Raw genomic sequence first — 12045 nt, 5'->3', positions numbered from 1 at the left:
TGTGTGTCTGCTGAAAGCCTGAATGAATGCACCAATGAATGAAGGGATAATATAGCTCAGTAAATATGGTTGAAAATGACTGCTGTTCTATCTCCTTTTGGAATTCTTCCTATTCTACAATGAGACTTGACATTGTTCAGTTAATATTTCCTAGGATCCCTATTTCCCTGCTGGTGGGGGAGAGAGTAAGGCCAAGAATAACTTGCTCTAAAGAAGTACCACTTGCTATGATGATGCCACTGCACTTTAGCCCGGGCAACAGAGACAGATCCTGTCTCAAAAAAAAAAAAAGTGCGCGGGGGGGTGAGGGGGAGGGGTGTGTGTGTGTGTGTGTGGGGGGGGTACTACTTGCCCTTAATCAACATGGCATCCTGCATGACTTCAGAAAAGGGCGCCAAAAAAACCCACAAAAAACACAAAAACCTATTGACCTAAATCAAAATGGCTGCCGGTGGCTTCGTCCTGTTGGGATGCGCATGTTCACGCCTGTTCCCGCCCCTAATTCAAGGCCCGGACGCGTGCGTCCTAGCGTAGGGGGACGGCGTGGGAGGAATAAATTTGTCTGTGATTGGTTGGTGCAGGATTTCAAACCTGAGCCGGCGGCGCTGTGCTGCCCTGCCGTTGGGTGAGGCGCGGAGGGAAGGGGAAGGGCGGCCCAAGTGGGGCCAGGGCGACCCGGCGAAGTGAGTGGTGGGGGCTGCGATACCAGGTGCGTCTGGCGCTGGATCGTGGTAGGAAGGAGAAAGTCCGACGTGGTAAGCCGAGAGCACTGCGAGGGTCCCGGAGGCGGTCGGCGCCAACTACCTCTCTACTCAGGCTTCCCCGGGGCGGGGGCCAGGGCAGACGGGGCCTGGAAGAGTCTGGGGCCTTTTTCTTGGCGCCGGGTTTTGTGGATAACCAGGGGGCGTCTTTTTGAGGTGATGGCTCTAGCAGGGCAGGAGTCACCCCAAAGAAGTGGCTCTCACTTAATACAGAGTTTGGGAGTGGGTGGGGCAACCCCCCCTCCCCATCAGTCCTTTTCGAAGGAACTGGGCGTTTTCCAGGCGAAAAGCTTTGATGTTTGAGAGGCCAAGGGGGCCTGAGGTGGAGACCCTCTCCTGTGAGGTCTGCGTCTGTCTACGTGTAGGCTGGCCAAGGCAGTGACATCTTGTCCTTCCTATCATACTTTTAATCTCAGTAACAACGAGGCCTTACTTTTACACTTTCACGTACAATTCTCTTCACAAGATTTCATTCGTAGGCAGAGGACGTGTGTAGGAAAGTGGAGTGAGTGGAAAGATAAGCCTTTTCTTTTTAATTGAAGAAATGGCATTATCTTTCTAATGTGTTTGGTAAATAACATTTTTGAGTTATTGTAGGTGTTTAGAAAAGGTACCTTTCCTATAGCTTAATCATTCAACAGGTATTTCTTTTTATTTATTTACTTATTTGTTTTTAAAATTTTTTTTCAAATTTTAACTTTCTATACTTTTTTCATTTTTTTTTTTCTTTCTTGACTGCAAGCTAGTTCAGCCCCTCTGGAAATCAACAGGTATTTTTCTTAAGTGGAAAGCGTGAGTAGAAGACAATCTTATTTGGCCTTAAAGGAGTTTGCAGTTTATTTGGGGTGATAGAACTTAAAAAAGATAACTGGTGAATCTGGTAGGCCTATACACTGTTGAGAGTACTGTACATTAGTACAGTTCTTTTAGAAAATATTTTGGCAATATTTATCAAGAGCCATGTAAGTTTTTCCACTGATACAGTAATCCTAGTCTTGGAAGTCTGTTTTAAGGGACACAGTCAACTGAAGAAAAATAGGGTCCATAGGGATGTTCAATTCATTAATTCTATGAATATTTATTAATCATTTACCAAGCATCATGCACTGTTCTAGGCACCAGAGGCTCAGCCATGAACAAACAGATAAAAATCTCTGCCTTCTTGGAACTTAAACTATTCGGGAGACAGACAATAAACAAAATAAATAAGTAAATATGTAAGTATGTTAAATGGAGATAAGTGCTTTGGAGCAAAATAAAGCAGGGAAGCATTGGGGAGAAGCTGCAGTTTAAAAGGGGGTGATTGGGAAAGACCTCATTGAGAAAATTACATTTGAAAAAATTGAATAATAGTCAGTGAGGGAGTGACTGACTATGCAAAGGATTCCAGGCAGAGGTAACCGAAAAACTGGAAATTACCTAAATGTCCAAAGAAGAGAATGGTTAAACAAGTAGTTGTTCATCAACTCTTTGGAATTTAAGGGAAATATAAAAATAAAAAGTAAAACACAAAATTGTATATAATCTATGCTGTATGAAATATGAATGTATAATGGGCAAAGATTAGCTAAGGAGGTAAATATACTTGTTTAGTGAGGTTTTTGTTTTACTGTTTTAAAATATTTTGAACATAGAAAATTAACAATATGAGGCAGTGTTTTTATATTTGTCAAATGAGTGTTGTAGATAGTAAAAGAGATCATTTTGGACTAAAATGGTTAGGGAAGTCTTCTTCAGTGAATTGGTAAGACTTGTTCTGGATTTTGAAGAATGGAAGACTTCAGAATGGAAAGAAGAAAAGGGAAAAAAAAGTATAGCTTAGTATACTGAACTGATGGTAATTTTCTGAAAAATCATAATTCAGTTCTTCCTTATTTTAGTCTTCATTCATGTTGAACTGAGGGCATTCTGTTTACTCTGTCTGCACTTGATTTGCACGTAAGAACATTTGGTTTCAAGATAATCCTTTTGCCTATGAGTAGTATAGAGGCTTTGGATATGATGAAGCAGAAGCAGGACATTTGGGGAAAAGAATTGTTCTCAAATGCATTCATATGAAAAAAATCTTCAAGTATTGAGATTGTCTCTGGGAATGGTTTTTCTTGGCAGCAGGGAACCTATATTGTTGATTTCTTGGGATTTCCAGATTTAGCAATGTTTGTGAGAATGTTTTTCATTAAAACACTTTTCTGAAAAACTCAAGCAGTTTTTCATTGCTTTGTCTTATGACATTTAACACCCTTGATGCATCTAAAAAACCCAATGTATAGATCTCTTAATAATGTTTTTTGTAGGGGGAGGAAGAAGAGGATAGAGACTTTTCCCGGGACACCCTGCAGTAAGATCTGTAATAGTCCATTATTCTGAAGGACGATGTCTGTCTTTTGGCTGGGTGATTGAAATTAAATTGGGGGCTCAAAGCAATCACATCAAGCTGAGACTCTTTCATGGTGTTGCCAAATTGCTCCCTTAGGGATACTCACAGATTGGGAATCTGTAACATAGTGACTTCTCCACCTCTGGGGCTCTCCATTAATAACAGCTGAGATTCTCTAGCACCTTTTTGTTTAACGTGCTGCACAAACTGATTTCCTTGCTACGCACAGGGATCATTTCAGTTTTTCCCAAAGGCAGCAGCCTCTGTTGTGGAAAGTGACAGCTGTTTTACAGCTGCAAAGCAATGTACTACAATATGACTTTGTTTTTGTTTCCTTTCACATCAGTGTATCTTCTAGCTATGGAGCTAAATAATAAAGGGGGAGAAATAAACAAGTATTCATGAAGGTGAAAATGTGACCCAGAAGGAAAATTCAAACCATTTTCAATTGATGTTGAATAGGATGAGTAAATTTTTGAGTTACAATTTAGTTGAGTTGTCAGAGCTAGTACTGATGCAGAAAGATATTTTTTGTCATCTATAAATAATTCCTGAGTCACTTCTGTAGAATGTTAATAAAAATATATGGTCCCCCAGCATATAAAGAGAAGAGAATTATATTCTGCTAGTGCTGTTTTTGGATTACCCTAAATAAACCTATGTTAGAGGAGAACTAACTCTTCAGAAGCCTCATCTTGAACAGCTTGTTTAAAAGCCTAGACCTGGTCAAATTTTGCTATCTCCTTGATTCTTCTTAGTCTGGATTCTAGCTATGATCTATGTTTTATATGTATCACTGTTTGTATGACACACTATGATTTGGAGGAGGTGTCTAAGAATGTCTGCAACATATATGGTCTAATTGATATTTTTATAACATATCTTTTCTTCAATGTGTTCGGCTGGAAAGAACATAGATTTTGGACTCAGACCTGGGTTTCAGTGTGAGCTCAGCAATTAATAGTCAATTAAGGTCTCTGAGCTTTAGTTGTCTATTGTCTATAAAGTGGAGATAATTAAAATAGTCAAATTCACTTAAATAAATAGGTGAAGTGTCTAGTGTCCGAATCACTTCGAAGGCACCTCGTAAATACTGGTTTCCTTTCTTTCTAACTGTATAGCACTATTTAAAAGGATGGTCTAAAATTCTGAATTTAGTGATATAATTATGTGAAGACAGCCTAGACTGCCTAGAGAAAAAAACTAGATTTGAGAATTACTGTTTTAGGATGTAAATAACAGCTATCAGACCAAAACCAAAACAGAATAAAAATATAAACCCACTTTATACCCATTATAATATACCTTATATTTTGGTAGTAAGATTCAATTTATATATTATAAAATTTTTACCTACATTAATTTGTATTCTGTGAGGTAAATAGGGCAAATGTTATTGTTTCCAATTTTATGGATGCGGCTAAGAATTTAAGTAATTTACTGAAAGTTATACTACTGGTAGGTAGAAAAGCTAAAGCTTTATCCTAGGACTTCTGCTCCCCACCCCACCTTTTTAAATTATTTTTTGTTTTAAGCTATATTATACATTGAGGTAGAATTTAAAAATTATTTTTTTCCAAGACAGGGTTTCGCTCTGTTGCCCATGTTAGAGTACAGTGGCTGCATCATAGCTCACTGTAGCCTCAAATTACTGGGCTCAAGTGGTCCTCCTGCCTCAGCCTCCCAAAGTACTAGGATCACAGGTGTGAGACACTGCATCTGGCCTGGAAATTCTTTTGACAATAGTGTCATGAGTATGTGCATGTGTGTTCATTCTGACTCCCATTTATCAAATATTTGTTTTGTGTACAAGCATCATGTTAAATACTGCATGTTTGTGTGTGTAATACAGTAGTACCAAATGTAATGTTTCTCACCTCACATTTACAGTCTACCTGGGACAGAGGGCAGAAACGTGGTAAAGTTAAATGAGAGTGCAAGGTGTGTGTGTCTGAGTGGCAACTGAGCAAAGCAGTGGGGGAAAGACTACAGGCTCAACCTGCAAGCGATAAGGGGGTGGGTATAGTATACACATGAGAGAAGAGTCCAAAAGTTTTGGTGATTATGCTTGTGGGAGAGGGAACGACCAAAGGTGAGTCTGAAGTTTGGAACTGAGTGACTTTGAGAATGATTAGAAACAGGGAAATCAAAATTGATAGTAGGGTAGGGAATAGGGTAGTTCAGTGGGGTAAGGTTGTTGATTTATATGGGGGGTGGGGAAGGGTAGAACAATGTCTCAAAATCAAGTACAACATCTGGGGCATCCCAAGCAAATTGAAAGCAGCAGGATAGCTAGGAGTTAGGAGAGAGACTAGGTCTGGAGAGAGAAATTGGTGAGTTTTTGGTAGAGATATAATGGCTAAAGTGGAATAGTTTGATAAATTCTGTTCTTTGTGAGGTTGGAAGATTGAATTTTAGGCAATGTTTGGTGTTGAAAGGGAAGAATAAAGAATAATCAATAAGCAGACTCTTTGTAAAACTCTAATTCTGGCGACTACGAAGGTCTGACAATTAAGTATTACCTCTTTGCTGTTTTATAATAGAGCACTGGGGATTTAGTGGGGTTTTTTTGTTTTGTTTTTGTTTTTTGACTGCTTCCTTCTCTGGAGGAAGTTTAGTTAAACAGCTGTCTCTTAAGTTCTAGGCATCACTGGAGGAGAACAATGTATATTGGCTTAGTTGTATGTATACCAGTTACTGTGGTGAGATGTTGCCATATAGGTTCTCTGTGTCTTTAGTGTTTTCTTCGGGAATCAGGTTTGTGTTTTCAAGAGTATATCTTCCCCAGCCCTCACTCCAGGGAGTGGTGTGCACAAAGAACATAGGGAAGAAGAATAATGAACAAGAGGAACTTGAAAAATGTGAGGATTTTTTTTTTTAAGGGGATGGTCTCAGTTCGATCCTGCTGTTAAAAGAAAATACCTTAGACTGGGTAATTTAGAAATAAAACAAATTTATTTCTTACACTTCTGGAAGGTATAAGATCAAGGTGTCAGCAGACTCTGGTCTGGTAAGGGCTCATTTTCTGCTTCTGAGATGGTGCCTTCTCCCTGCATCCTCACAGGGTCAAAGGGAAAAAAGGATGACCTTAAGTGGTTTTATAAAGGCACTTTTATCCCATTAATGAGGGTTGAGCCCTGTTGAGGTAATTACCTCCTAAAGGTCCTACCTCTTAATACTACTGCATTGGGGATTAAGTTTGAACCTGAATTTTGGACACAAACATTCAAACCTTAGCAAGGACAAAGGATCAGGTTGTATTGTCATTTAAGACTTAAAAACCTTCCAAGTGCTGGGTGTGGTGTAAATGCCTGTAATTCTAGCACTTTGGGAGGGTGAGGCCGGAGGATTGATAGCTTGAGGCCAGGAGTTCAAGACTAGCCTGGGAAACATAGCAAGACCACCTAGTCTCTACAAAAAATTTTTTAAAAATTAGCTGAGCATGCTGGCAAACGCCTGTAGTCCCAGCAACTCAGGAGGCTGGTGGGAAGATTGTTTGAGCCCAGGAGTTTGAGGTTGCAGTGAGCTATGATGGTGCCACTGCACTCCAGCCTGGAGAAAAAAAAATTTAAGCCAGTTTTTCTAGCGCCATGAAATTTTCCCTTTCTGCATTCTTGAACAGCTAGAAGTTTTCCTATGGTACTGAGCTAGCTGTCTTATGGCCTCAGAATATATAGGTGAGTGCTAAGATGATAGAAATCAATACCATATTAAAACTACTAATTAGTGTCTTCCATTTTTACTGGGTGCCAAAGGAAATCATCATTTTAATCAACTATTGAATATTTTGTCCCTGCTTGCGTCCTGTAGCACTTGGGTATGTTTGCTTATTTTTGTTATGTTGTTAAATCTATGGGTATCTCCATGACTTCTGGATCTCTTCCTACTTGTTTTTAATGCTATTCTTTAGTTTTGTTCTTAGTTTAGAGAAAGATCTTTGTAATACATTTGTTGGTCTGGTTGCTTAGCAGCTTGCTGTGATTATGTAGCTTGGAACAGATACATTGCCATTTAAAAATCTTGGTTTCTGGCCCTGATTCAGGTATATATTGTATCCAGTCTTAGAATTGAAAACTTTTTTTTGCTATTACAGCAATCATCATATGAGTACAAATGAATAATTCTATAGTATTTGATAGAAAATATCTTTATGTTCACATATTCCTTTGTCCTTTGTGGTTTTTTAAATATTTTTTTTCTTGTCCTCATAACTTGTGGTACAGTCTTATAAATATTGCAAAATCACTAAACCTTCACAAAAGAGTTGTTAAAGTTTTGTATAAGATGCACGAAATGAGGAGCTGGACAAGAATGTTAAAGGAATGGTTAGAGTAGGGTAGACATAAGAGGAATCCTTTAATGGTATTTCTGACACATTCAATTTTCAAATGAAATTTGACTTTTTATTTCACTTCCTTGATAATTTACATAACATCTAGTTGATGTCTGTCTTTCTTGACTGTTAAATGAAGATCTTATTTCCGCAATGTGTTCCCAGTTAAAAGTCTATTTGGAATAGAACTGCCTGTAAGGGCACTGTCTTGACTGTAATATCAGTAGGTCTTTGGCAGGGGGGAGGGGAATAGGATGCCTGAAATTCGCTATACAGAACACAGCAGCAAATGATTTTTCCTTTGCCTTGCTAACTGTGAAGGTGGTGTATTGTCTCTGTGATGCCAGAATGTGGTACAACATAATCTTTTGCCTATACTTAGTATAAATTTATTAGACATAGTCCCTGCACGCAGTCCAGCAGAGAGCCCTGCATTACAGAAATAATTCTTGTGCTGCTGAGCTGGCGATTTCCCTACTTAATCACTTGTATGACGTCATCTGTGCTGTTGGTAGGGAATGTGCTGACCATGTCTTGCATTTTAAGAGGCAGTTGCAACAGGGGCATTAGCTAAAAATAAAATCAAAAATAGACCTTTGAAGTTACATTGTAAGTCTTCAAAGTCCAGAAGGATTAAAGTGGCAAAAGTGTTATGTTAATAAGTTTGACTTGAAGAATCACATTTTGTAGTTGGTCACCTAGTTATCAACTAACATATTCCTTCCTAATTGCTTTCTTCTCTGCTCTGGAGTGATTGCAGTGCAGGGGAAGAAGCAGGTAGGCAGGAAGGAGGTATTATATTCAGAAGTCTGAAATGGTTTTCTAATTTTCAAATGAATCTTTAATAAATTCCAAGTTTGTTTTTATAATAAGGATCACACAAAACATGCATTGAGGGGTTGAAATTCTTACAATGGTAAATGGAAGAGTTCAGATGTTGGTCACTGATAGTCGTACTGGACTGCTATTGAATCCTTTGTTGAGGGGGAAAAAGGCAGGACCCCTAATGTATATTTGATTTCTTGGCAGAAAGATGGATACTACGATGCTGAATTTGCGGAATCTGTTTGAGCAGCTTGTGCGCCGGGTGGAGATTCTCAGTGAAGGAAATGAACTCCGTAAGTCATTCTGAGCTGGCATGTGCAAAGAGAATAAACACATTGCAGATTTGGGTTTTCTACACAGCTGAAGTATGTTCCAGTCTTAAAGTTGGTTTTCATTTGGGTTACCAAAAAGAAAGTGATGGTCACTTATCCATTATCAAAGCCTAATGGGCACTCATTCTGAATAGTCACTAAAGCTTTTTCTATAGTTGCTTTTAAATGGATTTTACCCAGACTTTTTCATTATCAAGGTTCTTTTTCAACTGAATAGTTAGCATTAGTTGCCAATTTCATTTTTGCACCATGAACTGGGAAAACACTCCTGATTTTCCAAGGATGTTGCTTTTTTCTTTAGTAGTTGTCTATATTTTTTTCTTGGGATTTTTCTGTGTTCTATAAACAGTTTTATAGACTGTGTTCTATAAAACATTTTCAATTGAAGAGGGGAAAAAGTCATAATTTCTTTTTGCAGGAGGTACTAGGCATCTGCTTTTGCTACATCATATATTTGATACTTATTAATAAAGGATTGAGATAGGGTGGAGAACTGGGGAGAAAAAGGAAGTGCTGATAGAGGGAACAGTCTGGGAAATAAATTAGCAAGAAAGGAAAATGGGGCTGATTTTGTTGATGTATGTGATCTAAGGGAATTATTCTCTACCAGCTTCTCTTTGTGTTGCCATCCTCTCCTATTTCAGATTTTCATTAATACTTAATTTACTAAATATTGCTCTCAGCTCAGCCTCCCTAGTATAAAAGTAATGCAAGAAGTGTGTCTTAAACTTTTTTAATTTCTATAGTACTTAGTATGACATCTTATGCCATTTAGTATTTTCTTTAAATTGATTGATGTTTTTAATAGCTCTTATCCACTTCCAGGCCTTTCAAAACAATATTCTATTTTCTCTCTCTAATAGCTACTGCATGACCCTGTCATCTGGTACCAGCTCAGTAACCATGATAGCATACTAATTAGGCTTCTCTTTGAGGTCACATCATCTCAGAAAATGGATTGCTTTGGAGTTTAGTGGGGAAGAGTATGGAATAAGTGATTTTAAAACTCAAGTTCATTTAGCAAATATTTTGTGGGAACCTCTCAAATTTTCCAGCACATGTCGAGTTAGGAAAAGGTATCACTAGGTGGTTTCATGGAGGAAAATAGGGTTTGAATTGGCTTTAGATACAGGGTAGGATCCCAATAGGCAGAAATGAAGGGGGCATTTTAGGTCAGGCAACAGCCTATGTGGAAGCAAGAGGGTGTGGGGCTTGAGAGGAATAGGAGTAAGGGGGAGTGACATAATCAGAGTTGTGCTGTGGGAAGATTACCCTGGCAGAGATGTGGGCTGCATTAGAGGTGGAGGCTGGGATACTGACTAGGAATGAGATATTTGCCGTAGCTCAGGAAAGAGGCAGCAAAACCTCTAACTGGATTGGTGGTTATGAAAATGGACATAGGGGGAAATGAGTGGAAGAGATTGTGATGAAAAGACCTCTAAAAGAAGGCAGCTGATAAGATGTGGGGAAAGAGGGATGAGTATGACGTTTAGAGTGTTGATAGTGCTGGCTTTACCCGTTTCATCTGTACAATAGGAATTTAAATGTCTTTGTCGTCTTTGTGGGAGTGCTGTGAGGATTTGGGGATAAATTGAGATACTAGTTGTGAAAATACTTTGAAAGTGATTATGCAAAAAACCCCACAAAAACCCCAAAACCAAGATATTTATTTTGACAGGTATCCTTATTTTATAAGCAAATTTTTGTCTTTCCATTGACTTCTATTATAAATTAGAGGTACATTTCACCCCCCTCTCCAAATCTCTATCTTAGAATGTTGGCTTTTTAGGAACTAAAGTGGCTCAGTGTTTTCTGACTCAAGAATCTTATTTGTTCATCCACCATAGTGTCTGTCTTCTTCTTAGATCATTCAGAATTCCTCCCATGCCTTAATATCTCCTGACTCCTTATTCTTGCCTTTGTTTGTAACTTCACTCCTCTTTCTCTTTTTTATATAGTTTTTTAAAAAGCTAAGTCCAAAGTCACTGGGGAATCAGAATGAAAATAAATGAATAAATAAAATGAGTTTAATAGCCTAAGTATTTTGTTGTCTTTTCTCCAGTCCACATGGTTTTCATGTTATGTTATTTATTTCTGTGTTTTGAGATGAGATGAGGTCTTGCTATATCACTCTGGTTGGTCCTGAACTCCTGGCCTCAAGCCATCCACCCACCTCAGCCTCCCACATAGCTGGGAATACAGGCACATGCCACCATGCCTGGCTCTATTTTTTATTTTATCATAAGCTGCCTGAGCTTTTTTGATCTCATTGGTATATAGGTATAGGTATTTTGCTCTCATTAGGAATAGGTATAACTTGAGATTTATCAGGTGCCTGTTGTGTGCCAGTGACAAAATAGGTTTGTGCTATACTATGTACAGTAGGAGATACTAAAGTGTATGTAACATGGTACCTGTCTTTAAGAAGATTATGGTATTTTAGTTTCAGAGACAGATTTTTTTCTCATGAAACAGAAGATAATACAAGTATCAAAATATATGCTTTGGGGCCGGGCATTGGTGGCTCACGCCTGTAATCCTAGCACTCTGGGAGGCCGAGGCAGGCGGATTGCTCAAGGTCAGGAGTTCGAAACCAGCCTGAGCAAGAGCGGGCAACAAAGTGAGACTCTGTCTCAAAAAAAAAAAAAAAAAAAGAAAGAAAGAAATGGAGCCAGACCCCATCTCTACTAAAAATAGAAAAAATTAGCTGAGCATGGTGGTATGCCCCTGTAGTCCTAGCTACTCATGAGACTGAGACAGGAGGATTGTTTGAACCCAGGAGTTTGAGGTTGCTGTGAGTTAGGCTGATGCTGCAGCATTCTAGCCTAGGCAACAGAGCCAGACTCTGTCTGAGAAAGAAAAAAAGCAACAAAACAAGAATTCTTTCCTTGAAATGAACTGATATTTTGTTTGGTTTGAGTTCTGTCTTCATCTAATTTAGACCTAAAATGTATGCCAATTAACAGTGAATAGGAATTAAAGCCCAAATTTAATAAGACTTATCAAAAAGGAGTATCCTAAAGAATAAAGAAACGATAAAAATTAGGTCAGATGAAAATCTTTTTATTCTCAAAATTGTTTTTCAGTTCAGTAAATACTTGAGTATGTATGCAATCTATATTTAGAAATACTATATAATTGACCACAATGTGTAAATAGAAAGTTTTTAGACTGTATTGTTGAAAAGTGTATTTTTTTTTTTTTTTTTTTTTTGAGACAGGGTCTCACTTTGTTGCCCAGGCTAGAATGAGTGCCGTGGCATCAGCCTAGCTCACAGCAACCTCACACTCCTGCGCTCAAGCAATCCTACTGCCTCAGCCTCCCGAGTAGCTGGGACTACAGGCATGTGCTACCATGCCCGGCTAATTTTTTCTATATATATTAGTTGGCCAATTAATTTCTATGTTTAGTAGAGAC

The 12045-nt window shown here is 38.5% G+C and overlaps 1 protein-coding gene across 2 annotated transcripts in view; it reads left to right on the top strand.

The window, feature by feature from the left end:
* Window positions 1-583: 583 nt before the first annotated feature.
* Window positions 584-12045, top strand: part of RACGAP1 (Rac GTPase activating protein 1) — a 29330-nt gene continuing 17868 nt past the window's right edge. The window contains exons 1-2 of one of the 2 annotated variants that reach the window (XM_076007242.1): window positions 584-755; window positions 8505-8589. In XM_076007242.1, coding sequence (XP_075863357.1) covers window positions 8505-8589 — 85 coding nt within the window. In that variant the 5' untranslated portion in view covers window positions 584-755. Of the gene's footprint in view, window positions 756-8500; window positions 8590-12045 lie in introns of both variants that reach the window. The other variant, XM_076007241.1, reaches the window with a different exon arrangement.

Source organism: Microcebus murinus, chromosome 10 (genome assembly GCF_040939455.1).
Source record: "Microcebus murinus isolate Inina chromosome 10, M.murinus_Inina_mat1.0, whole genome shotgun sequence".
Lineage (NCBI taxonomy): Eukaryota > Metazoa > Chordata > Mammalia > Primates > Cheirogaleidae > Microcebus > Microcebus murinus.
This window is presented reverse-complemented; position numbering and strand designations above follow the sequence as displayed.